General features: G+C 53.2%; 1 protein-coding gene across 7 annotated transcripts in view; it reads right to left on the bottom strand.

The window, feature by feature from the left end:
* Positions 1–10,267: 10,267 nt before the first annotated feature.
* LOC120860333 (aquaporin-7-like) overlaps positions 10,268–27,611 on the bottom strand; it is an 18,255-nt gene continuing 911 nt past the window's right edge. For 2 of the 7 annotated variants that reach the window (XM_040236135.1, XM_040236134.1), the window contains exons 2-7: positions 27,076–27,124; positions 22,169–22,286; positions 14,045–14,168; positions 13,535–13,672; positions 12,783–13,327; positions 10,268–12,395 (exon numbers count right to left, since the gene is read on the bottom strand). In XM_040236135.1, coding sequence (XP_040092069.1) covers positions 12,261–12,395; positions 12,783–13,327; positions 13,535–13,672; positions 14,045–14,168; positions 22,169–22,286; positions 27,076–27,101 — 1,086 coding nt within the window. In that variant the 5' untranslated portion in view covers positions 27,102–27,124 and the 3' untranslated portion in view covers positions 10,268–12,260. Of the gene's footprint in view, positions 12,396–12,782; positions 13,328–13,534; positions 13,673–14,044; positions 14,169–15,658; positions 16,000–22,168; positions 22,287–25,170; positions 25,351–27,075; positions 27,125–27,611 lie in introns of those variants that run through there. The other 5 variants (XM_040236137.1, XM_040236136.1, XM_040236139.1 and 2 more) reach the window with 4 other exon arrangements.

The following is a 27,611-nucleotide window of genomic DNA, read 5'->3' as shown; positions in this document are numbered from 1 at the left end:
GCCAGATCTCTGACTGGATGATCACTAGCGATTCAGCTGAATTTGCACAGGCTCCTCACACCATCACCGTAGTCAAACCGGAATTTTAACCTGAAAATGTCACTTAGTCATGGCCTCAGATGTCCATCCAGTTACCCATCCTCCTCCTGACAATGCCTTGCATTTTTAATCCAAAGTGATCACTATCTTCTGAAAGACAAAGGCTAACTTCTCAGTCCAAAATTCCAAAAAATGGCTTGGTACACCATATCTGAAGTCAGGTGTGCGGTTAAACCCAGCTGTCTTTTGCCAAAAGCTCTGCCTGGTCTACCTAGCTAAACTTATCTGAGCGGTGTTCAGTAGCATCAGTTCAGACCTAGGAGAGGGTTCGGGGGACCTGTCTTCCAGAATCTACAGGGGCCTCTTAGCATTGAGCCTGTGCAGTGACAGGTTCCCTCTCTACCATGATGATGGAGGACATAGCATGAGCTCTTCCTCCCACTGGTTCACACCGCGGCCTCTGTGCACTGACCTGTGCAGGCATAACCCCTCCTCTCTGGTTGAGAAGGAGTCTCCTGGGCACCTACCTTTCCCATGTCACTTTCTCCCAGGCCTGCAGCGACTGTATTGGTTTTCCCTATCTCTGAGCTCTGGACTTCTGTTTGCATATTCCAAAAACTATGTGAATGGTCCAGGGCTTATGCCAGCATGCCCCCAGAGGCATTCTTCAGGCTCCTATAAGGCAGGTGTGGCGACAGTCACATTAGTTCAGCCCTCTTTGCGTTGGTACATCTTCAACATGGAGGCCAGACTTCCAGCAGCTTCATTCTGCTCCAGAAAAGCCACAAACCCCGAGCAACAGAAGGAGAAATGAGAAGTGATGTCACAAAACTGGCACTTAGTTTTACCAGGAAAAGCAGGGCTGCCCTTTGGTGCTGACCCAGGCACTCTGCCTTGAAAGACATCAGGTCCAGCAGGAGGGGTGGGAGGGTGGGGACAGGTGACTGGAGGGAGGAGACAGGGCCACACCTCTCCTTGAGCCCGTTTAGCAGAGAGTCAGTGGCCCCACACCCAATAGGGGCCTCATAAGCATCTGTTTCATCTTGCAAGCAGTGGGTTGAGTGGCTGAGCTGTGCTGCGAGAGCATCTCCACACCTGCAGGAGGTGGAGACCTGATCTCAGCTCCAGCTCTGCCATGGGGCACCCTGCTGCTGCCTGATGGAGTCGAGCTACCGCCTTCCTCACCAGAGTCCTGAGGATCAAGTGAGATAATGTACATGGAGGTGCCTGAGCTGTTACACGTGCTGAAACTAGTATTTGGAAAATAGTTAGGCCTCTTTCTCCATCATTCCAGCCAAGTAAAGGATTAGAATGCTAGCCACCCACTTATGGTGAACACATGTGTCCCTGCCCATGCCGGGCTGTGCTTGGCTATGGGGAACAGACATGGCCTGCTCTTTTGCACTTAGTAATTCAGAGGGGCCCTCATACCAGAGGAAATAAGGTGAGAGTGTTTGGTCTGGCACAGATTGGTCATCTGTTTATTAAAAGCTGAGGAGCCGTGCAAGGAGTTTTTTGTGGCATGCTAGGAGGGAGTCAGCCCTCATGTCTGGGGGAGCGACCCCTGGATGGGGAAGGAAAACAGAAGAAAGCATTTGAGCTGAGTCTTGAGATGGCAGACTGCCATTTGGAGGAGAGAGGCATTCCAAGTGAAGGTAAAGGGCCTGAGACAAGCCCAGGGCTGTGGTTTGTGGGAGTTTTGAGGAAGGGTTGGTTGTCCAGAGTGGGCAGACGACTGGAGGGACAGGTGATGAAGCTGGAGAGGTGGACGGGAGTCAGTTTGTGGGGAGCCATTGAGGGATTCTCAGCAGAACATCACAGCTGGACTTAAAACTGAGGGCAGGAAGTGGCAGAGGTCTTTTGTAAAGGCCCGGATACTGTAGGCTTTGTGAGTTTCTGGTGTGGCTACCCCAAGTCTGCCTTGGTAGTGTGGACTAGCCCCAGACAGTAAGTATGGGCATGAGTGTGACCCTGGTCTTGACACTTCATAGACATTAAATCAGAACTTTATAGAATTCTAACATGTCAGAAAATAATATTTTTATATTTTTCCAACCATTTAGAAATGAAAGAACTATAACTCGTGGGTTGTATTCAGTATAGAAGTAGGCAGCAGGCTGGCTTTGGCCAGGACCTTAGTTTGTCTACTCTGTTCTGGAGCAGCCACTCAGAGGGTGTCAAAGGGTTTAGAGGGCTAATTGAGGCAAGAAAGCAGCCCAAAGCTGCCAGAGTGATGCAGATGAGGGGAGGAGGTGGTGGGAGCTGGTGCTGCAGAGGGGAGAAGTCAGGAGATCTAGGAGGGAGCACAGGCTGCTGGTTAGCAGGGAGCCAGACCCCCTCAGCATAGGGGGGCTGGTTCTCATGGGTTTGGTGGATTCCCCACTAAGCAGTGCCCTTAGACCAAATCTTGCAAATCTAAGTAAATTACGCTGTGTGGGCTAAAAGGAAAAACACCTCTACTTCTTACATGAAGGAGGGGACTGTGGGCACCAGGACCCCACTTTTGCTCCCTGAGAATCCAATGGTATCTTCCTGCCCCTCCAGCTCCAGTCTCCAATGGGAGTTTGCTCTTGGGATCAGAGCTTTCCAGAGGCCAAGTTCTTAACTCTAGAATTCGTCTGGCAGGGCTGGTTCCACTCAGCAGTGGTACCAATCTGGTGTGCTGTGAGAGGCTGTGTGCAGAATGGAGATGAAAGCAGTCCTCCTGATTGCAGGGTCTGGGATTGCTCCTGGCCGGGCCAGAGGGGGACAGGCCAGGGGAAAAAGGAATGTCAGTCTTAGGGGTGCTGCTGCTGCTAAGTTGCTTCAGTCGTGTCCAACTGTGCGACCCGATAGACTGGAGCCCACTAGGCTCCGCCGTCCCTGGGATTCTCCAAACACTGGAGTGGACTGCCATTTCCTTCTCCAATGCATGGGGGAGGCTGAAACAGTGGCCCTGAGGTTTAGGTTTGGGGGGTCCGTCCCAAGTGGTACCAGCGTTGCTTCATGCCTGGAGACCTTCTTCTCTAAGGAAGGCCTGCCAGTTTGCCCTCTCTCCCAGAACTGATGGGGCAAGGAAGGACAGGCCAGAACTGCTTCATTGTCACAGACCTGCCTTCCTTCCTCAGTCCCCTCAAGTGCCCTGCCACACCCATTGGGAAAGTTCCGCAGGTGTCCCATAGTGTCTCCCGTGGCCTTTTAGCGCTCACATATCCCAGGGTGTTCTCCAAGCCAGACCCACCCCAGTCTGAAAAGACCCAGCCAGAAGGGACAGGGCTCCAAGGGCTGGGTGCCAGACCAAAACAGGAATCCAGGCCTGGGGTTCCCAAGCTAGGCCAGCAGAGGGAGCTAGTCCTCAGAAGATCTGTCTTCCTGGAACAGAGTTCCCGTGGAGTCCTGCCCTCAGCCCCAGCTTCACGCGCACAGCCTCCCGGGACACCCAGTGCAGAGAACTCGGCTGGACCACCGGACCCAGTTGTCTTCCTCTGCTCACTCTGTTCCTGGGCAGTTTGCTTCCAGTGTCCAGGCACTGACTTTCCCACCTGTCAGCTGAGTAGTAGTAGTTCCTGCCTGTGTACTGCCCTGGGCCTTTGGGAGGAGAGTGGGTTGGCAGGGTCTGAGGGGTCGGGAGGGTCTCCCAGTGTCACGTGGCAGCTCAACAGGGTCAAGCCTCTGGAGCCTGTCCCGGGACTGTCTCTGGGCATAGGGAGGGAAGGGACAGCCATCATGAGGCTGCTCTGGCAAGGGCTGGGGTTTTCAGTCACCTGCCCCCTTATACCACTACCACCGCCTGCCACATGGGTGAGGGAATCGGGAGTCTTTACCCACCCATACTTTCCCAAGAGTCTCTTCTAATAGTGAAGAACTATTAGTTTCTAATAGCGGAAGCTTCTAAGTGAAAGCTGCTAATAGCTATTGAGCACTTGTAATAGCTTTCAAGCACTTTTGATACACCAGGCTCTATGCTCATATCTTTTACTCCTCAAAGCCCCATGAAGTGTGTATCGTTATTTTCTGTTTTACCTATGAGGAAACTGAAGGTTGGAAAAGTTAGAGGTCACTTGCCCAAGATCACTCAGTGAATTGGAGATCTGAAATTCCTACTAGCTCTGACTCCAAAACCTGTGTCTCCTGGTTCTACGGACAGAACAGCGGCTGTTCACACAGCTCACTCTGAAGTCCCTGAGACTGCACAGCCCAGCAGATCAGATCAAGTGGGAGGGATGAGGCCTTTTCATGGCCATGAGGGGGCAGTGTGTATCCCCAAACCTGGGCCAGGGGATTACTTACACTTTGCCTTAAGTGAAGTCGCTCAGTTGTGTCCGACTCTTTTCGACCCCATGGGCTGTAGCCTACCAGGCTCCTCTGTCCATGGGATTTTCCAGGCAATAGTCCTGGTGTGGGTTGCCATTTCCTTCTCCAGGGGATCTCCCCAACCCAGGGATCGAACCCGGGTCTCCCTCATTGTAGACAGACGCTTTACCGTCTGAGCCACCAGGGAAGTCTTTGCCTTAGGAAAACACTAAAACTTTTTAGATGAGTTTATAACTGGTATCTTTTAAGTTAATCACCTTTTCATTTCTTTTCTTTAAAATGCTGTTTCTCTCTGCTTATTGGTATACATAGTATAAGCACAGGAGAAAAAAACATGACTGTAGCCCGCCAGGCTCCTCGGTCCCTAGAAATTTCCAGGCAAGAGTACTGGAGTGGGCTGCCATTTCCTCCTCCAGGAGAATCTTCCTGACCCAGGGATTGAACGCATGTCTCTTGCGTCTCCTGCATTCGCATTGGGATTCTTCACCACCGCACCACCTGGGACTTGGAGAAGGCAACGGCACCCCACTCCAGTACTCTTGCCTGGAAAATCCCATGGATGGAGGAGCCTGGTGGGCTGCAGTCCATGGGGTCGCTAAGAGTCAGATACGACTGAGTGACTTCACTCTCAATTTTTACTTTCCTGCATTGGAGAAGGAAATGGCAACCCACTCCAGTATTCTTGCCTGGAGAATCCCAGGGACGCAGGAGCCTGTTGGGCTGCCGTCTATGGGGTCGCATAGAGTTGCACACGACTGAAGCAACTTAGCAGCAGGAGCAGCACCTGGGACTAGACTGTAGGGCTGAGTCAGAACCAGAGAAGGGGCTGGGAAAAGTCAGAAGGCCACTGCTGTAATCCAAGAGCAAGGTAACAGTGGCTCAAACCGAGGACTCAGAGAAGTGGTTGGATTCTAGACACAATTTGCAGGTCACACCTAAAGGATCTGTGGACAGATGGGATGTGGAGTATGAGAGGAGGAGCCGAGATGACTTCAAAGTTTGGGGCCTGAGAAATGGGAAGATTGAATGTGCCTTTTACTGGGATAGGAAAGTCTAGGAGGAGCAGGCTTATGAGAGGAAAATCTGACTGGGAGGCAGTTGTCCATAAGACTTTGAAATCTGGAGCAGGATTGAGCTGGAGATCTAATTTGGGGAGCTGTTGGCATCCAGTGGTATTTAAAAAGCCGGTGAAGTCATTTTGGGAGGGAAGGTGAAACAGAAGAGTCCAAGGATTTTGCCCTGGGCACTCTGTCATCTGGAGGGCAGGGAGCTGAGGACAGGGCGAGAAACAGAGACTGCCAGAGCCAGAGCTGGGCCCGAGCTGTGTGACTCAGTGCTACAGGGCAGTCCTGTAAGGCAAGCGTCTCTGGGGCATTTTTCCAGTTGCCCTGGAGGGTATGGGCTTCCCTCATTTGCCCTTACTTGTTTGAACTGCCTGAGGGAAGGGACTGGCCCCAAAGCACAAGTCGGGTAAGGCCCCATAGAGTTGAGGTTCCTGGAGTTAGGGGAGATCACAGACCTTGGCCACCTCCTCCCCTTCAGCCATCTCTGAAACACCATTTTCAGAGGGGCTCCACAGTCTCTCCCTGGGCCACCTCATCCACCTGCAAGCTCTTACCTGCCTGCCTAGGCTTAAAAGACCCTCTCTAGCCCGGGACCAGGCCTTTCCCTAGATATCCCACAAGTACCTCTAATTCAGCACACCCCACCTCCAGACTGCCCCCTGGTGTCTCCACCAACCGGTGTCTCCACCAACCGGTGTCTCCACCAACCAGTCTCCCCTGCCCTGGCGCTGGGCCTCCATTAGGAGTTCATCTTCTCGTTAATGTCCCCTGACCTGGGACCAGAGGAACCAGGGCATATGTGGAGGAAGGTGGGGGGCAGCAAGGGCAAGAACATGTCCTTCCAATAGGAGTCCCCTTCTGAGGAATCCTCTTTATCAGCCAGCAAGGGTTTTGCCGGGTCCCTGGAGGACTCAAAGGCTCAGCCTTGGACATATGACCTCAGCTATGTGCCTGGGTGTGCCTGCCTCTGAACTGTATGTCTCAGCCTCTGAGCCTCCACCACTCACTCAGGCGCTCCCCCACCCCTGAGCCAGAGCTTCCCCTCACACACCCTCTGGTATTCGCCCGCTGCCACCTTGGCTTCTGAACACAGACACAGGGGGAGACCATGAACTCTGATAAACTCTGCTCCAACAATGCCAATGGCAAACCTGAAACCTAAAGCACCTCACTCCTCTGGGCCACATGACCCCCACTTTGCAGATAAGGAAACTGAGACACAGAGAGTTTCAATAACCTGCCAGAGCTTGGTAAGGGCACTTGAATGTTTGGGCTTTTCGCTTATATACACTGTACTTGTTTGTGTTTTTTTTCAGTGCTTCACTGTTACTTTAACTGTGTTTTAAAAATAGTTTTATTTTTGGCTGTTCTGGGTCTTTGCTGCTCGGCTTTTCCCTAGTTGCAGTGAGTTGGGACTCACTCTGTAGTTGTGGTGGCGTGCTTCTCATTGTGGTGGCTTCTTTTGTGGCTCCTGGGCTCTCTAGAGCAGAGGAACTCAGTAGCTGGGGCTCACAGGCTTAGCTCCTATGCAGCATGTGGGATCTTCCCAGATCAGGCATCTAACCCTTGTTTCTTGCGTTGGCAGGCAGATTCTTGACCACTGAGCCACCAGGGAAGCCCTTAACTGTATGTTCTATTCACACATCTATAGAATATATTTCACAGTTTAAAGACCAAACAAAGCCCAGTAGAGATCATATCAACAAAGGACTGGAATCGCTACTCTGTGCCCCTTGCTGAGCCAGCCTCCCCAGGGCCCAGATTCCTCGGGTGTCAGATGGGTGTGATGACATGAGGACCGTGAGACAGTGTGGAGTGGTGACAGCATGCTCCCTCCCCACGTGCCAGGCTGAGCTCTTTCCATCATCCCAGCAGCCTGGGAGGTGAGTGCCATTACAACCTGTCCTACCTAAGCTCATACAGCCAGTGAGCGGCAGAGCAGCCATTTGGACCAGGAGGGCTGGCCTCATTGTCTGTGTTCTTAGATGCCATAGTTATGAGTCCTGCACATGGGAGGGTGGGTACAGAGCTCTAGACCCGCTCTGGGTTCCGCACAAGGGTGGGTACGGAGCCAGGGCAGGCTGTGTGGCCACAGTCTTCTCTCTCTGCAGTTGCCAGCATCAAGGTTCAGCCCAAGATGGCTCCTCCCACCTCTCCTAGATCTGCAGAACCTCATCTGAGGAGGAGACAGTGAGAGCAGGCAGACCGAGGTGCCACCTGAGTGCGAGTGGGAGAGCGGCAGGCCAGGCAAGGAGTAAGAAGAGCCTCTTCCCAAAGCCAGGCCCACCAAACTGAGGACCAGACCTTCATTGGCAAAGCCCTGGAGAAGCTTGGCCTGGAGCTGATGGCGCTGAGTGGGGGGCGGCGTTCCTTCTTGTCCCATCCCTATGCCCCTCTCAAACAGAGCCTCAGCCAGCCTGAGGCAGGGGCCAGTAACGGGGTTGTGATATGAAGCTTTAAGTGCTGTAAGAAGTCAGAGCAGGTAGGCTCCTCAGATGCCAGGAGGTCCCAGCCTCACTATACAGACAGGGAAGCTGAGGCCCAGAGCAGGGAAGGGTCCTGTGTGGGTCACACAGCCAGTCCACGCCGGCCTGGGACTGGAGGAACAGGAGAGGAGCTAGAGCTCCTGTAGCTCACGTCCCAGCCCGGCTCCCAGAGCTGAGCACATGTCCCTCGGGAGTCCAGCCAGGGAGTGCTTACAGGAGGGGCTGTGTGAGCAGAGCCAAGAGCAGGGATAAGGCACCATGACACCCGCCCCACCTCATCTTCCTGCTTCCCTCCCTCTCTTCCTTCTTTCCCTCCTGCCGCGTCACCTGCCTCTCTCCTCCAGAGACCTCCCACACCTCTGGCTCGAGTCTTGGCCTCACTTCTCTCCAGGCATGGGCTCCATTCAGCCTCCCCACTGACTTCTCTGGCCTTGTCTTCTGCTGCTCCCCGACTCTTGCCATCCCAGCAAAGGCCCTTCCATGCTCAAACCTTCAGACCTTGGCACTGGCCATTCCCTCAGCCTGGCACACTCTTCCCCAACATGTCCGCATGGCTCACTCCTTCACCATCTTCAAGTCTTTACTTTACCTCCAGTCTTCACACACACACACACTTCCTATCCTCTTCCGCTTTTCCTGCTTAGCATGTATCACAAACACATGTTTTGCACAGAATATCGGCTCCAGGAGAACAAAGACTTTTTTTTAATGTTTATATCCTTAGCTCTAGGATGGTATCTGGTTCTCTGCCAAGAGAACGAAGGGGTCTGCACCGTGTGCCCAGAAGTGCTGTGACCAGGAGGTTCCAGGCAGTGGGCCGAGTATAGGTCTAAGGCATAGCTCCAGACTGCTGGAGGGGTTCTGGGGGGACCCCCTAGCTGGCCTGCCTCCAAAGCCACCTCCCGGACACCTGAGGATGCCAGAAGGCTGCAGTGGTCAGTGGGGCAGAGGAGGGTCTGTATATGCCCCTCTCATCTGTGACTGAGGCCTTAGGGTCACACTGCTCGGAAGGAACACCAGGGAAGAAAGTGGCCACCCTCCTTGTGTTCACAGGGTCACCGAGGCTGAGAGGGGAAGAGACGGGTCCAGGGTCACAGAGGGAGGCAGCTGACTAACACTTCCAGCTGTGGGGCCCTCCCCAGACGCTCCCAGGCCCAGTCCCTGGCTCGGTTCCTCCCACGTGGGATGTCAGACTCACTCACGTCTCTCCTTCACCCTGTGCCCCCAGCCCGCTAATCTCAGTGACCCTCATACCTGGCACTCTTCCTATCACCTGTTCTCATGCTATTGCTATTTCTTCATCTTTTAAAATAAATGATACCTTTGAATGAATATGTATCACAGTTGTATAAGCACAATCACATAATGAACCCCCAAATTTACCCCAGCCCCAGAACTGGAAAATCATTACTAGCTTTCCCTACTCCCATGCTCCTCCCCATCTTGGCACTGTTTCTGTCTCCATGAAGGAAGTATGCCTTTTCTTTTTAGTGAAAAGTTGGTCCCTTCTCTCAAGGAGTTTACTATCTTTTTTAAAAAATCTTGGCTGTGCTGGGTCTTCGTTGCTGCGTGTAGGCTTCCTATAGTTGCGGCAAGCAGGACTACTCTTTAGTTGCCGTGTGCGGCCTTCTCTTTGCAATGGCTTCTCTTGTTGCGGAGCCTGAGCTTCAGGGCACTCGGGCTTCAGTGGTTGCACCTGCCTACGGGCTTAGTTGTCCCGCAGCATTTGGAATCTTCTTGGACCAGGGATTGAACCCATGTTCTTTGCATTGGCAGGTGGATTCTCAACCATTGGCCCACCAGGAAAGCCCCCTTCTTTTTTTTTTAAAGTAGTTTCATCACATGGGTGCATGCTCAGTTGTGTCTGACTCTTTGAGACCCCATGGACTGTAGCCCACCAGGCTCCTCTGTTCATGGGATTCTCCAGGCAAGAACACTGGAGTAGGTTGCCATTCCCTTCTCCAGTGGATCTTCCCAACCCAGGGATCAAACCTGGGAGTTTTATCACATATGTACACCCAAAGAATATATTGCTGTTTGCTTGTTTTTAATGGTATAATGTACGACATCACTCTTTATGCCTGCACACTTTCTCCGTGTCATTACAGGTAGCTCCTGTACCTCACTTTTCACTGATGTATTGTATTCTGCCTTATGTGACTGGACTGCAATGTAAGTATGTCCCCTGTTGATGGACATCTGGGGTGTTTCCAGTGTCCCTTGACCTTGTGCCCCTTGTCAGCCAAACCTCTTGAGAGACCCATTCCACCTCACCAGGACCCTGCTCGCTGGCCCTTCCTTCCCTCTTCCTCTGCCCCAGCTCTGTCCACACAACTGCAGTCTCCCCAGTCTCTACTTCAGCTCTTCTGAGCTCTAGACCACACGAAAGGCGTAATCATTTATTGAGCACTGACTCTGTGCCAAGCACCATCCTCAGCATTGTACATGTTTTGTTTCATCTGATATTCACATCAACACAAATGGTAGGTATTTTGATAGTATTAGACCAACTTTACAAATGAGAAAACCGAGGCCCAGCAAGGCAGAGTAACTTGTCCAGGACTACACACCTATTGCCCACGTCCCATAGGCAACTCAGAGTCGATGTGTCTCCAGTATAAATTATCATCTTCCTCTTCAAACCAGTGCCTTCCCATTCTCCATGTTCAGTGGGGACATCTCCAACACCCCAGGCCCAAGCCAGAAACTGGAAGGCAGCCCTGGGCCCTGGCCGCGGTCCTCACCCACTCCTCCCTCCAGTCTGAGCCTAGCCTGAGGCTTTTACCTCCTTGGTGTCAGGCGAATCCTTTCTCTTCTGTCCACCCTCCAGCGCTGACCTGAGCTGTCCCGCCGCCCCTTCTGGAACAGCCTTGCCCCACACTTCCTTACAGGCTCCAGTCTTCCCCTTTTCCAGCATCCTGCAAACTGCAGCTCAGGTGGGCTTTCTAAATCTCATCTTACCAGGTCCCGACCTCCAGAAGGAAAACCAGTGTCCTCTACCCACCCCCACCCCGCCCCGCCCTATCTCCTCAAACCATGAAGTTCGGCATCCAGCCCCAGAAAGGACCACCCCCTGTCTCTGCTCTGTCTCGTTCTCTAGGAAGCCATCTGTGGCCTCAGATCAAGACTGAGCTATGAGGCCCCTCTGAGCCCTGCATGCAGCCCCTTCTTCACCCCTCAGCTCTTTCCTGTGATCACCTGTTCCCACTAGGGGCTGTGCTCCTTGAAGACAGAGACCCAAACTTACCCGCAGAGCCTGTACACAGGAGGTGCTCAGTGGCTGTTGAAAGGCTAAAAGCAGAAGCAGGGACAAAAGCCATGGGTGTTGCTACCTTCTGAGTCCCAGAAGCAGGATGATCCTCCCAGCCTGGGATCAGTGGGCCCTGGCCGCCCTGCCTCTGCACATGTTCCCCGGAACCTCATGAGACCATTTCCTGCCCCCTGCCTTTTGACAGGATTTTCCTCTCTGCTTCTTCCTTTCCAATTCTGCAATTCCCCACGATGGGAGAGCTCTGCCCTCACGAAGAAGGCAGAGCCTGCCTCTTACCTCTCAGTCTACTTCAGGCATTTTCAGGGGTGGGGTGATTATGCTCCCATGGGGGAAAAAATTGGATCCTTGAAAGGGAGAGATTTTTTAAAATCTTACTTTTTTTGTATAAAGCAAAGATATATGTACAGTACACAAACAGATATACAGTATATCTGTGGTATTAAAAATATCATGCAAGTAAAGGGAAAGAATGCCTAAAAGGCTCCTGAGGAGGGGAGACTAAGGGAAAAAAAAATGTTGAGAAACTGATCCACACACTGGGGCCTTACCTTGCCTGGTCCAAGGACTGGCCAGGACTGAAGGAGAGTCCAGAGTCTTCTCCCAGGGCAGCTCAAGGTTGACCCCCCCAACTGCCAGCTGGAATCCCTCCCCCATGCCATCCCCTCCCTGCCCTGTGCCTGGCAGCCCACCCTTCTGTGTCCGGACTCCTCTAATCTAGTCCTGTCTTTACTGAGGCCACTGATCGGCCCTTCCACTCAGTCCCCTGGGGGCCACCCAGCTCCCAGGGCTGGCAGGAGTTGGAGGCCCCTCAGCTCCTGCCCAGCCTTGGACTATAGCATAACCTGGGAGCTTCTGAGAAGAACCCAGGAGGTAAGCCCCACCACAGGAGGCCCCCAAGAAGTGGGGTTGCCACTGTGGGACAAGGCTTTCTTTATTGGGGTGGATGCAGGGTCACAAATAGTCTTAGAGGGGCTCTAGGCAGATGGAGTCACTTAAGGGTGGTACAAGACTGAGGATCTATCTTCGGGGTACACAGAGACAGGGGTGAGGGAAGCGACCCCATGCTGGTGAGACACAGTCTTGGGCAACACAGATATTCTGTGGTCTTCAGTCGTCAAGGGATTCTCCAGGACATGGGGCTCCTGTTGGTTGTTGGACCCAATGAAGAACAGGTAGATGATGGCACCACAGTAGGCACCCAGGGGTGGTGCCACCACTGGCACCCACCACCAGTCCTTGGTTCTGCAGGCAAAAGGCAGAGCCCTGCTTAGGGGGCCAGCACCCAGCATGGCACCTGTGTCTACCTTAGGCCAAGATGAGGGAAGGGGTGGCAGGGGGTGGAGAGTAGAGGAGGAACCCCCATCCTAGCCCAGGAGTTGGCCCTGAACCTGGGACACTGATCAGCTTCAGCCTGATTCAGGGACAGCAGCGGGTCTGGGGCAGGGCTGACATTCAGTCTAGGAGCAGGGTCTGGAGGAAGGTCAGGACCCGTTCTGCCTCCCAGGCCACTGCGAGGGGTGGCAAGGCAGTGGAGGGGGTGGATCTCCAGGATGCTTCCGGGGCTGTTCCACCCTCCACATGCAGGGAACCCACAGGAAACTCCCAGGAGTGGGCTGGACCACGCAGTACCTGAAGACCTGTGAGCCCCAGCCAGCGAGGAAGGTGAAGAAGCGGGGAGGCAGGTCCCGGGATGGGTTGATGGCATATCCCGAGTTCATGCCCAGGGATATTCCGATGATGACAATAAGGATGCCGGTCACAATGGCCTGTGTCCCCAACAGCGTTGGGTTGTTCCCCTTGTCTGTGATGGCTAAGAGACATAGCTGAAGCATCCCAGTCACCACCACCTGGGGAGAGACACCGTGGCAGCACCTGGGGCCCCCGGCCAAGCCCCAGGGCTTCGGCAGCGGCCCCCACCCACCCCCCACCGTGGCAGAGCCATGACTCTATCGTCCCATCCAGGGTTCTTGTCCGCTCCACCACAGGGGCTGCCTGCTGGCCCCTTCTTGAGTGGGGGAGGGCCTGAGGAGGACCACCCGTGCCTGGACCACTGACCTCATCTAGGAATCCTCTCCACAGTGTCATGTGGTCAGGAAGGTAGGTGGCAAAAATGTTAGCAGTGGCTGTGGGGCCGGTCACCATCAGCTTTCCCCCCGAGAAGTCAATAATAGCGGCTGTGGGAATACAGACTGAGTGTGAACCTGCCCCTTGACTGAACCCCACCACTGTCCCAGAGATGAGGTGGTAGGATGGAGGGCAGGGAGTGCCTCCGAGACTCTTCTACCCCAGCATTTTCACAGGGGAGGACACGCTCAGATCTGCCCACATTTCAGGGGAGGAGGCCGAGTCCAGAGGTGGGCTGCCCGGGGCAGGACACTCACTGTAGAAGAGGCCGTAGATGGTGGCCGCTGCCACGAAGGAGCCCAGGAACTGACCCAGAACGTACACAGGAAACTTCTTCCAGGACATGCGGCCTAGTGCACAGCTGGTGAAGGTCACGGCCGCATTCATGTGGGCCCCTGCAGGGAGGGCCAAGGGTGTCGGCAAAGAAACACACGACAATCAGTAATACCAGGAGCAATGACAGCTGCGATGATAATAGCGAGCATCTGTAAAGGGACGGTCCTCACAGGGACGCTGCGGGGCAGAAACCGCCGTCTCCATCTCCCCATGAAGCAAAGCAATGGGTGGAGAGTTCAGTTGCTTGCCTGAGAGAACCCAGCTTGTAAAAATGGTGGGTCAAGGGGGCTCGTGAAGCGTCTGGGCAGAGGAAAGTGGCCCGTGAGGGCAAGGCACCCGCTGACTTGGAGAAGGGGCTGGCTGGAAGGGGGCCGGAGGAGCCCGTGGGGGACACCCGGCCAGGCTTGTCGGCTGGGGCCCGGCCTACTCACCAGAGATGTTCCCTGCCATGTGTATTCCTATGGTGACTCCGAAGCCAAAACCCAAATTGACAGCGAGGTAGCTCCCCAGTTTACCTCCTAGAACCATGTGGGCCACGGCACCGAGACCGAACACCTGTAGGAGAGGGCCTTGAGGGGACCGCCCGCCCAGACAGCCCAGCCTCAGAGGAGGGCTCGGAGCTCAGCTGGGGCTCCTTGCCTCCATGCGCTAGGTCTCCTTGACATTGCCCTTGGGGACCCCCTTCTGCCGTACCCTCCTCCTCCAGAGACACGCCTCCTCGTGACCTCGTCCTGTTGCCCCTGACAAGGCCTGTCACACTGACCAGTGGGAGCTGGGTGTATGCTAGAGAAGGAGTCGGGTGAGGAGAGAGAGTCAGGCTCCCATGGACCTAGCCAGGTACCTAGACTCCAAGTCCACCCGAAGGGCTTCCAGAAGGACAGGGCTGGTGTGGATTGGATCCCTCAGAGCTTCTCAATCGTCAGCATAGTCCAAAGGAAATTTCTTCAGGGACTCTGCAAACTTCCTTCTGGACTCTCCCAGGACCCACCGGCAACCCTCACCACGTCCACACGCATCAGCCCTGGAAGCCCACCCTCAGGCATCACCTCTGAACTTCTCACCCATCCCTAACCACCAGATCTCAGATGACTCTCCCCACTGAACCCCTTCACAGGGAGGTTAGAGACCTAAAAGGAGGCCCTTACTCATCCTCCCCCTAGCCACTAACACCCCCCTCCCACTGCGTCTGTGCTGCCTTCCCCTCCAGCTCTGGCTCCTGTGCCCTCCTCTGGCTCCTTCTGCAGAGGCCTTCCTCCCTCTTGCCTGTGTCTTCTGCCCTCCCTTCGACTGGCTCCTGCAGACTTGGGTCTCTTCTTTCCTTAAAGTAGAGCTTCCATCTGATCCCGGCCTCCCTGTCCAGCTGTGGACTCCTGGATGCCTCCTCCCATGTCAGTCAGGCTCTAGGAAGGACCTGCTCAGTTTCAGTTTAGTTGCTAAGTCATGTCCGACTCTTTTCAACCCCATAGACTGCAGCCACCAGGCTTCCCTGGCCTTCCCCATCTCCTGGAGTTGACTGATACTCATGTCCGTTGAGTTGGTGATGCCATCCCACAGTCTCAGGTCCTTTGCCCCTTCCCCTGTCCTCCCTCCCAGCCTGGCTTCTGCTTCCCCCATCACAGACACCAGTTCCCTTGTCCGAAAGCTCCAGCCTCTGGATTTCCCAGTGGTCCCTTCAGGCATCGTCTCACTTGACTGTGCTGACTTTCACTCTCCTCACCACTCTGCTTCCAGAAAGGACCTCCTCGCTGGCTTCCGTGACATGCCTCTCTCCTGGTTTCCCTCTTTGCTCTGTAGTCTTTCCCTCTGCACAGTTCCTTCCCACATTCTTCTTCATTCATCTGCCTCATAAATACAGATGATCCCTGTGTTCTATCCCTGGCCTTTTTCATAACCCACCTCAGTCACTCCTGGGTTTTCTTACCAGCTTCAGATACACCTGATGGACTAATTCCCAAAACCTGCACTTGAAAGCCAGATCTCTTTTTCCAAATACCTCCAAGAAGTCTCCAGAGTGTTCCACAGGCATCTCAAGCTCTAAAGCTCACCATCTCTCAGAAAATGTGATCTTCGTTCCATGTTCCCCCATCCCAGCCAAGTCAGAAACTTGTATGTTCTCCACCGCACACAGTCATCTCTGGTTACAGTCTCCCCAGATCTTACCCAGTCTCCTTGCAGCCAGAGTGACCTAACACAAAAATCTGACCATGTCTGTCTGCCTTTGGTCCAAACATTCCTGGCTCCCTTCCATTTCTAGGATAAACTCCAAACTCGGTAAGTCACCATTTAAGATCCTTGATTTTCATGCCTTCTGCCTCTCAGTTTCATGTCGGGTCTAGTATTCTCTATGTTGAACACTAGTGTTACCAATAATAGCATTATATATGTTCTCAGTCACTCAGTGATGTCCGATTCTTTGTGACCCCATGGACCATAGCCTGCCAGGCTCCTCTGTCCATGGAATTTTTCAGGCAAAAATACTGGAGCAAGTTGCCATTTCCTACTCCAGGGGGTCTTCCCTATCTGGGGATTGAATCTGCATCTCTTGCGCCTCTTGCATTGGCAGGCAGCTTCTTTACCACTGTGCCACCTGGGAAGTCAAATAAATTACTACTGTAAAAATAATAACCATTTGGGCTTCCTCGGCTGTCGGTTAAGACTCTGCTCTTCCATGGCAGGGGGCATGGGTTCCATCCTTGGTCAGAGAACTAAGGTCCCACATATCATGTGGTGGGCCAAAAATAAACAAAGGAAAAAAGAATAATAACCATTTATTGAGGCCTTACTATGTGCCAGGCACTGGTAAGCAAGTTCTACCTCTCACCTCCTTTAACCCTTAAACCTGTTTACACATTAGGTATTATTATTCTCCCCATTTGACGGATGGGCAACCAGAGGTTTAGAGAAGTTGAGTGGCTTGTCTCAAGTACACATCTTGGGGCTTCCCTGGTGGTCTAGTGGTTAGGAATCCACCTGCCAATGCAGGGGACAGGGGTTCGATCCCTGGGTTGGGAATATCCCACATGCTGCAGGGCAACTAAGCCTGTGTGCTACAACTACTGAGCCCACACGCAGCAACTACCAAAGCCCACGTGCCCTAGAGTCTGCTCCCCTGAGAACACCTTGCTTGCCTCAACTAGAGAAAGAAATGAGGACTCAGTGTGCCAAAAATAATAAATAAATAAATAAATCTTCTAGAAATGAAATAAAACCTGAAAACAACAAACACATCTTGCACATGGGAAGCCAGTTTTCGAATCTAGGCAGTTGCCTATGCCAGTCTTGGAGAAAACGACTGGATTGCTCCCTTCATGCCTGGCTTTCTCGTGCCTCGGTGTTTTGCGTATGTCACTCCCTTCCTCTGGAATACCTGATCCTAGATCCTGAAAAATTGATACTCTACTTTAAGGCCACATTCAGATGGCACCTCCTCTGAATACTCTATGTTTTGGATGTGTTGTCTTTGAGAGACCTCTAGATGTCCAGACTGCTGGAAATCAGAGTCTAGATCTACCATCCTATATGATGGCCATGAGCCACACATGGCTATTATGTACTTGAAACTGAGATCTGTTAAGTGTAAAGTACACAGCAGATTTCAAAGGCTTAGGAGGAAAAAGAAAATGTAAATCTTAAATAATTGTATATTGATTACATGTTGAACTGGTAACATTATGGACATGTGGGTTAAATACAGTAACTATTAAAACTAACTTCACCTGTCACTTTTTACCTTTTTAATGTGGCTACTGGAAAATTTTTACATTACATATGAGGCTCATATTGTATTTCCCTTGAAGAGTTCTGGAGTTTTTGAAAAAAGAAATACCTGAAGAATTGTGGACATGAGTTGAAGCCATCAGGGAGGATATGAAGATCCCTGGGAGAGGATAAACCTAGGGCTGAATGTCAGGTCAGCTCTCAGGGGTGGGTGTTAGAAACCCCAGCAGGAGCTGCCGTTGAAATGGAAGAACAAGATTTCCCTGGTGGCAGTGGATAGGAATCCGCCTGCCAATGCAGGGGACAGGGGTTCAATTCCTGGTCCAGGAAGATTCCACATGCCTTGGAGCAACTAAGCCCATGCCCCACAACTACTGAGCCCGTTTGCTGCAATTACTGAAGTCCAAGCGCCTAGAGCCCATGTTCTGCAACAAGAGAAGTCTCCGCAATGAGAAGCCTATTCACCACAACTAGAGAAAGCCCACATACAGCAGCAAAGACCCAGCACAATAAAAAATTAATAAATTTTAAAAAATAAAGAAATGGAAGAACAAAGAAAGACAATGTGCCCTGTACCCCAGAAAGAAGCAGTTTCCCAAGGAGGGTGTGGCCCACATGGTCACGTGCTGCCTCTGGGTCAAGCGTGAGAAGGCCTGGAAAGCATCCCATTGGATGGGACAACCCAGGGTTCTTGAGTAGGTGGGGAACACTGTCTCATCAGGGCGTGGGGTCAGAAGTCAGGTGCAGAGAGCGGGAGGGGAGGAGGTGGTAAGGAACAGCTGAAGAGACCAGTGGAGACATCTCTTTGAGAGCTTGCCTGAGAAGGGAGGGAGACCAAGTGTGGTAAATGAAGGGGCTCCCAGAGAGAAGGGGGGAGTGTTCTGTGTTCTGCTGTTTTAGGAAGGGAGTCTTGAGTGTGCTAAGGTCAAGAGAGGGAGGAGCTGGAGATACAGAAGAGAGGAAAGAAGCAAAGTGCCTGAGGAGCCTGGGAGGTGGAGGATGAAAAGGAGTGGAGGCTCCTGCCTGGGGGAGGGGGCGTTTGTGGACCCACAGGGAGGGGAGGTCTGATGGGTGAGGAGCCAGACACACCTGGCAGTTCTCTGTCAGGCTGGAGCCCAAGCCATTTGCTGATGACAAATGGCCGGTGAGTGCATTAGATCCGGGACAGTCTGAGAACCAGTGCACTAGCCTAGATAGGGGAAGGGAGAGGCCGCTGAGCAGGGCCTGCTGGGTCCCGCAGGAGCCCCAGGACAGGTGCAGGGGAGCCCAGACACAGGCCGGCTTCGGGCCAAGGGTGGGGTGAGGGTAGAGGACAGGGGCAGAGGGGGCATGGAGGTGGGGAGTGAGGCCAGGCCAGGCTGACAGATTCGGGGTAAAGAGATCCAGGCACTGGAGCAGCCATGGAGGGTTTGAAGAGCAAGGTCCCCATTTACAAGTAGGAGCTTAAAACCATTTACTAAAAACAATGAATGAGTGAATAAACCCCCTATGCTCCCCTGTATGTCAAGGTTGCCAGCTGGCAGCCCCTGGACCTCATCTGTTCAGCAAACGTTTTGTTTGATTAATTTGGTTTTGATGCACAGAAGTTTCAGCTTCTCTTGCAAAATCAGAATCTCTGTCAACAGCAGCCTGCATTCCAGGTGATGTGGTGATAGTCAGCCAGAGTGGTGGCAGCCACGTCCCCACACAGGTCAGCACTCTGCCGTTAGCCACAGTCCCCACCTCCCTCAATGATTCTCTCAGGCTCCAACAACGTGAGTTTTGCAGACCCTGCCTTATTGCTCACAACCCCAGCTGGGTTTCCAGGGCACTGATAGCCCAGCTCCTCCCCTCTCTGGCCAGTGAATGTGGCCCAGCCTGTCCAGGTGTCTCCAATAGCCACAGGCCCAGCCTGGAGGACAGCAACCCCAGAGGCTAGAGTGAAACGGAGTAGAACAGTCTGCTTCCTTCATGTTGCTGCAATAAATGGGGCCCAAGGTCACTCTAGCTTTTCTGGCGAAACCTTCACGCTGATGACTCATTGAGCTTCCTATCACCTGAGAAAGCCCCTACTTGGCACAGGCCTGACACCTAAAAATAACAACAACACAATGTCCCCTGTGAGCTTAAATCTCACAAAGTTCTTTTACACATTACTTCCCTTCAATCCTCACGGCAACTGAGTGGCAAATGTTTGTGTTCCCAGGGAAAACAAAGACCTGGAGAGGGGTCTTGAACTTTCCAAAGCCTGGACCTGAGGGCCTTCCCTCGGCTGGGAAAGAGTTAGAAATCCAGCTAAGGTAAGAGACAGAGCATGGAGATCAAAGGTCAAGACCAGGATATTAGGCTAGACTGGATTTAATCTTAACTTAAAATGTGACCTTGGACAAGTGACTTTGTCTCACAAAGCCTCGGTTTCCCCATCTGTGAAATGGGGATAATAATAGCATCTCCCTTATAGGGCTGTTACGAGGATTTGGGAAGAAGCTGCACAGGAGGGCTTAGCATTATAGTGCCTGATATGCAGTAGGTGCTCAATAACAACCTCAATAAAAGGAGGAGAACTGCCAACATGGGCAGTGGGCAGGCAGGAATGCATGTGGGTGGTGCCTGCTTTCCCTAGGAGCTCTCCCAGGAGGCACCCTCCCACCCCCACAGTGCCAAGGTCTAACAACCCTCATGGGGCTGGAATGTCTTGTCAGCAATTAATTACCTTGCCCTGGATTAAGGCAAGAGAGGGTCCAGACGCTGTCTTTGCGGCTCAGGAGGGCAGGTAACGGAGGAGAGGGAAACGGCGAGAGGCAGGGAGGGGAAGGCAGCTGAGAGAGTTTGTCAGCTTGAGAATCAACCAACACATATGAGCCACGTGTGTGCTGGGTGTCCCGCTCCAAATCTTCTTCACACAAGTCAGCCAGCTCAATATTAGCGTCGCACTCACCAGTGAGAAAGCTCAAGTTCTGAACAGTTAAGATATTTATGTAAGATCATACAGCTAGAAGACAGCAGAGCCAGCATTCAGACCCAGCTCCAAAGCTCATGGAGGCCCAGTTTCACACTGTTAATAATGTCTGGGGCCAGATTGGACATCAAGCCAGTTAATCCTAAAGGAAATCAACCCTGAATATTCATGGGAAGGACTGACGCTGAAGCTGAAGCTCAGTATTTTGGCCACCTGATGCGAAGAGCTGACTCACTGGAAACGACCCTGATGCTGGGAATGAGTGTGTGGAAGACAGAAGGAGAAGAGGGCGACAGAGGATGAGATGGTTGGATGGCATCACCGATGCGATGGACATGAGTTCGAGCAAACTCCGGGAGATGGTGAAGGCCAGGGAAGCCTGGTGTGCTGCAGCCCATGGGTCGCAAAGAGTCAGACACAACTGAGCGACCAAAAACAACAATAATGTCTGAGAAGACAGGCTCTGAGCACAGGGAGACCTGCCCAAGGCCAGCTGATGACTCAGTGGCAGAATGATCAGGATACGAACCCAGGTGTCCAGAGTCCCCGGGGCAATGTGGGTCCCACTATCTCTCCTACACTGTGACTCAGTGCACAGACACTCACACGCACACACACGCTCATCCTCTCCCCTCCCCCCACCACCTCTGTTGTGCCCCCGAAGCCATTGTTCCCCTTCCCAGAGGCTAACCCTTCTTGTCACAGACCCAGGCCTTCATAAGGTACAAACAAGAGTGGCCACAGCTCAAGGCAGAGGCTGGATGGGTGAGTGACTGGGCTGAGGCAGGACAGGGAGTCCCCAAGAAACCCCACATCCCACTTGCATCTGGATTCTCCCCTGTTATCACCTTAAAGAGCCCTCCCCAGCTCCCCCAGGACCTCCCAGGTTGCCATACCCTACTACTCTGGGCCATCCACAGCCCCCCACCCTGCTGACTGCTCCCCTTTCTTCCGTAACCTGGTCTCCCCCCACCTTCTACTCCCACCCCTCTGGTCACCCAGGCCCTTCTGTGTGCTCTCTTCATTCTTCAGGCTCTGTCCTCAACTCAGTTCGTTTTTCTTTCTATACGTTCTCATTGTACAAATTTTATAACCACTATTCATGTTCTGATGAAGTCTAACTATTTATGTCAGCCCAGACCACATTGCAGAGTTCCAGGCCTCTATACCCAGCCATCCCCCCCCCCGAGGTTGCCCCCCCCCCCAGCAGCTCACCTGATCGCAGGAAAGCTGACCTCACGCTGAAATGGCCCCCTCAGCATCTACCCCACATCTGTTGCTCGCAGTTTCCTTTGTTCCGTCTCCTCTAACTCCCCTGGATGTGTGCTTTCTTCTCCATCCCTGGACTAGACTGACCCTGGACTGATCCCTGGACCTCCACACTCTCTCTCTGTCCTAGGCCATCCCAACAGCTTCTTCTTGGGCTCCCCTCCCTGCAACATTGCCCACTCTGCTTAGGCTCCACAGGGAGCCCAGAATTTCTTCCTAAAACCCACCACTGGCCATATCACTCCCCTCCTGGAAAACCTTCAGTGTCTCCCCATCACCCTCAGGATTAATTCTCAAAGCCTCCACATCCTCTCCAATCTCTTTACTCTTTGTTTCCCTTCTCCTCACTCCCAGTCATGCCCACAATGCACCCAGCCACCTGTAACTCAGGATTTCACTTTGCCCCACATATTGTGAGCCCTTTCTCTCCCAAAAAGACTTGGTGAGAAAGACAAGTCCTTGTTTTCCTATGCTTCTCCCTCAGAGGCTGGGGAAGGGACAGTGTGATCCAGGGCCCAGAGGTGGGGAGCAGGTCATGGGTTGCCCTTACGGAGCCCCACCTTTCTGAGGCCCCACTTTCCTGAGACCCCTTCCTCAGAGTCTGCTCACCCTGTACCCACTGCCCACTCACCATCATGACATACGTGCTGATGAACTCCGCCAGGAACTCTCGAACATTCTCATTCTGCCATATGACTTTCATCTTTGTTGCTGTAGGTGTCGAGACCACCTTGGACATGCGGGTGGACCTGAAACAGCAGCCGGAGAAGCCCATGGGCAGAAATGAGATCAGGTGCACTTATTGTCACAGCTGAGTTAATGGGTAACCCAGTGGCCTCTCCACACATGACTGCTCTTGCCCAGGGCAGCTGGTACCTCGGGGGTCAGAGGCATGAGAGCCCAGGGACGTGGAGAGGGACTAGGGTTGGACATCCAGGTCACATCCCTTCTTCCTCCTGCCAGAGACTAGACCACTGGGAAAGTGCACCCATGAGGTCAGGGTGCAGAGGGGGCAGTTGGGGAGCCTGTAAGTGCCGTCTATGGTGCCAAAGAGCCTTGGGGGAGAAGCAGGTGGGAGAGAGCAGGCGGGAGAGTAGAGCTCAGCTGTCTGCCTGCCTGCCTGCCTGCCTGTTTGCTGGGGCCAGAGCTCTGGGGACACAGGCAAGGCATCAGGCAAGATCTGGCAACTGCAAGGCTCTGCAAACAGCACAGGGTGTGGCAGAGTTGGCTCCCGGGCTCTGTGAACAGCACTGAGTCCCGAAGCACACACCAGGTTCTGTTTCTGCAGCAAGGTCAGCATGAACAGATGCTTGTGAGTGAATGAGTGAGTGAATGAATGAACCAATGAAAGGGAAGGAGGGAGGAAAAGATGGACTGTGTCTTACTCCCCAGTGTATTCTCAGTGTCCAGCATAGTGCCGGGCACGTAGTACATGTGCAGAGTACACTCAAATGAAAAAACTGAGACTTCGTCTGTTCAGTTCAGTTCAGTTCAGTTCAGTTGCTCAGTCATGTCTGACTCTTTGTGACCCCATGAACCGCAGCAGGCCTGTTACTCTCCCCTAGATCCCCAGCACTCCCACAGTGCCTGACGCACGGTAGAAAGTTGATAAATATTTGTTTGGTAAATGGATGATTGGATGGACAAATGAAAGAGTGAGTTAGAGGCTCTATCTTCTGTTGGGGCTGGGGGGACAAGACTTGAGTTTGGGGAAGGAGACAGCCCGGAGGCTCTGGAGGAGGAGGAAGAGATACCTGTTTGCAGCCTTAGTGCTTATTCAGACTGGTGACCCTCCCCTCTCCCATGCTGCCCGTCCCTCGACTTCCTCACCCTGCTGGGGACTGCCACAGCACCCCCACCCCGCCACAGCTTCCTGACTTTCCCCAGCCTCACAGCAGCAAAGAGTGAGCCCTGAGAGTGAGAAATGTAAGCCGGGCATGGACAAAGCACAATCTACGTTTCTGGCTGAGAACCCAAGTTCATTTCTCACCCACCCTAGTCCTTGTTCTGTTCTTACTTCAGGGAAACAAACCCAGGACTGAGCATATGGAGGGGGATGCAGCGCTGCCTGGACAGTCAGTCCACTAGCGTCCACCCAACTGCCGCTGCCATGCGGCATCCCATAGGTGTTCCCGTGCCCCTGTGACTGGCCTCCTTGGTGCTGAGGAAGAGCCTGAGGCAGCAGAAATTCAAGAACAGTGCTGGGGGCTTCCCTGGTGGCTCAGTGGTCAAGAATCCACCTGCCAATGCCGGGTTCGATCCCTGGTCCGGAAGATCCCACATGCTGCTGAGCAGCTAAGCCCATGTGTCACAGCTACTGAACCTGTGCTCTAGAGCCCAGGAGCCGCAGTTACCAAAGGCTTTGTATCATAGAGCCCGTGCTCTGCAGCAAGAGAAGCCACCACCATGAGAAGCCCACAGACCGCAACTAGAGAGTAGCCCCCTGCTTGCTGCAACTAGAGAAGAGCCTGTGCACCACGAAGACCCAGCACAACCAAAAGTGAATACGTAAACAAATATTATTTTTAAAAAATAGAATAACAGTCCCAGAAGGTTACACAGGAGGCAGAGGAGAGGCAGACAAAGCAGGAAGTCAATGACACCAAGGGAGCCCTGGGACCCTGGCCTCTTCCTCCTCACCACACAGCAAGCACCAACAAACCAACGAACCAAAGATGCAGTGAATGCCTAGAGTGCCAACTGTGTTCAACGCACACGTGCTCAGTCGCTCACTCTTGTCCAACTCTGCAACCCCATGGACTGTTACCCGTCAGGCTCCTCTATCCATGGGATTTCCCAGGCAGGAACATGGGATTGGGCTGCCATTTCCTTCTCCAATGTGTTTGGGGACTGTAGTAAAGAACATTGGCATGATCCCTGCTCTTAGAAAGATGAACAATTTACTAAGCAATTACTGACAGCGTAAGAAGTGTTGCAACGCAAGGAGGACGGAGGAGCCTGGTGGGCTACAGTCCATGTGGTCACAAAGAGCTGGACATGACTTAGCAGCTGAACAACAAGGAGTGCTGCCACAAGTGAATGCTGGACGCTATGGGGTTGCAGGGAGGAAGCAAATGACCCAGCAGAGGGAGTAGGAGGCTCTCCCAGAGGAAGGGAGATCTAGGTTGAGAATAGATGGCTGGTCAGATGAAGGAGCATCAGGGAGGTGGGGGAAAGTCCTGGGCGTTGGAATGGTTTGGACAAAGGCTTGCAATGATGACAATGTATGAAGTGTAGAGGAATTCTGCAAGGACGGGCTGCAGAGAGAGGAGACAAAGCAGCGTGAGAGGGGCAGAGAGGGCAGAGGGAGTCTGATCCCAGAGGGTCTTGGGGTGGAGGAGTTAGGCAGGAGCACTGCCTCCTGCTTGGAGGCAGAAATCAGGGAGCGGGAGTGGAGGACATGTGAGCAATCACACGTTCAGCCCAGACAGGCTGAACGATAATGGCAGCCAGAGCCAAGAAGGTGCATGGAGGTGGCCAGGGGAAGGCAGGCCTACGAACAGACGTGTGTCTCATTAGAGAGGAGGATGGAGAGGGGAGAGCCCTGGATGCCCCGGCTCTGGATGGAGCAGCACAGTGGTGTATGAGGCGCATGAGAGAAGCGGCAGGCTTAGGCAGAGGATGAGGAGTCACCTCTGGGTGTGCTGAATTTGAGGAGCCCACTAGCCAGCTAAGTGGAGGTGACCAGGAAGGAGCCTGCTGGTAACGTGGTCTGGTTTAGAGATACCCATTTGGAGGTCACCCAATCAGAGATGGTCATTTCATCCAGGGGCAAAAATGAGAGAGCTCACAGAAGGGGAGTCGAAGAAAACTTAGCCTACAAACCAAGAAACCAACCATCAACCAGGAAACTACCTAAATCCATGCATGCTCAGTTGCTTCAGTCATGTCCAACTCTTGGGACCCTATGGACTGTAGCCCACCAGACTCCTCTGTCTATGGGATTCTCCAAGCAAGAATACTGGAGTGGGTTGCCATGCCCTCCTCCAGAGGATCTTCCCAACCCAGGGATTGAACCCATATCTCTTATGTCTCCTGCATTGGCAGGCGGGTTCTTTATCACTCTAGGAAGCCCCAGTTACCTAGTTCCTTGCTAATTAAGGAACTAAATATCTGACCACTTAGCAATCAACCCTTCAACTAATCAACCTAGCAACTTAACCAACTAACTGGTTCTCCTATTAGTCAACTCATTTAATTATCTAAGCAGCCAACCAGCTGCATACTACTCAACCAACCTCAAGCCGACCATTCAAGCTGCTAACTCGTATTCATCCATTTAACAAACATTTGGTGAGCATCTACTTAGGAGTCAGGCACAAGGGTTACAAGTAAACCCTGCCCTCGGATGGGTTCTTCCATAAGGAGATGGGTAACTCCCTCAGAGCAAGCAGCCCCTGGGGGTGGGAGGAGGGCAGGTCAGCAGAGCCTTTGGGAGAATGGGCAGGTGGTGGCTGTGAGGGAGTGGGGAGGTGGAAGTGAGCATCTCTTATACTTTTTAGGAGATTGGTGGTTAGATGTGAGGCATGGGGGACAGATGTGTAAGGACAAGGCTGTGACTTCTGGCTGGAGCGCTGGGGGAGACGGGGATCCTTGACTGACCTGAGACCACAGGAAGCAGGAGGGTTGGTGAGAAGAAGTCTGTCCTCAACTGGGGCTAAGCTAGAGGGTCTGGGCCACTAGAGGGTTTTTGCAAACAGGGTCCAAAGCCCTGGGAGAGTCTCGAGTGGGCACAGTGACGTCGACAGCACAGAGGTGACCCATGCGTTCAGTCTATCCTGGAGCACACAAGCAGACCAACACCCATGCTCATGTGGAGCTGGCAGGCAGCAAGGAAAGGAAGCAAGTAGTACGTACATTTGTGTGGTATTGATATGTTCTACCTACAGTCCTACCTACCTGCCGGGAGCTAGAGCAGGGAAAAGGGAGAGGGAAGGACTTGGAACAGGGCAGCCAGGTCCCCTCACTGAGAAAGAAGTATTTAAGCCAAGACAGGAAGGAGATGAGGGAGCAAGCCACGCGGGAAACTGCGGGAAGAATGTTTCAGGCAGAGGGGACGGTCACTGAAGGACTCTGGGCATGTTTGAAGGGAAGGAAAGGAGGGGAGAGTGGGTGGGTGGGACGGGAGAAGGTCAGAGAGGAAACAAGCACTGAATAGGCAGGGCCTTAGCCATTGTAAGGACTTTGGGTTTCATTTCACCTCGAAGAGACCTGAGCCTGAGCAGGTGGGAAGTAGTGAGTTCAGTTCAATTGAGCACAAACTGTGTAGGGACAGCTGGAACCCCCTGCCCAGCCCCCTGACCCTCATCTGGGTCTTTCTGAGCCTCCCCTCACCCCAGGGCCCAGCCCATGCTTGGCTATGGGTTCAGGTGGGAGAGGCTCTTCTTCCGGGCCCCATGGCTGGAGTAGGGTAGGAAGGAGGGAGTCTTGGTCCATCAGCTGCCATGAGGGAGGAGCTAGGATGGGTCAGGGAGGGCCCTGGGGTGTGTTGGGTGCCGGACAGGAGGGCTGAGGTAGGGGAACATGTGGGATGCTTACCGCCTCTTTTTGTCTGAGTGAGTCATATTGTCTTTGAGATTTTTAGATGCTGTAAAGCCAAAGAGAGGTCACTGGGGCTGGGAGCCACAGAACTTGGCCCCTCATCCCCATCAGACCTCAGTCCCCCAGGGGAGAAGCCACAGGGACAGCCCCTGCCAGTGCCAACACCTCAACCCAGCCAAGCTGGCAAGAAGGGAGAATGAGGGGTGTGTATGCTTCAACCAATAGGGAGAGGCACTGGAGCCCCACCCCAACCCCTGCTGGCTTCAGGACCCTTGGCCCCCCAGGCCAGGGCCCTGCCAAGGTCCTCCTGACCTTCCCAAGCCTGCAGCTCTGGACAATGGAGATGCCCCCAGGCTCCCTGCAGCATTTCCACCCTTGCACAGGCAGGTATTACTGCCTTCAGTCCAACCTCAAACCCTCCTGTTGCTGACTTAAACGCTGGCTTTCCAGGGCCTCATCTGTCCCCTCCTTGCACACACAGACACACACATAGGCACACACGCGCACACACATACACCCCACATAGGCACACA

Source organism: Oryx dammah, unplaced genomic scaffold (genome assembly GCF_014754425.2).
Source record: "Oryx dammah isolate SB20612 unplaced genomic scaffold, SCBI_Odam_1.1 HiC_scaffold_11056, whole genome shotgun sequence".
NCBI classification, from domain to species: domain Eukaryota; kingdom Metazoa; phylum Chordata; class Mammalia; order Artiodactyla; family Bovidae; genus Oryx; species Oryx dammah.
The sequence above is the reverse complement of the archived record's forward strand: the minus strand, read 5'-3'. Positions and strand labels throughout refer to the sequence as shown.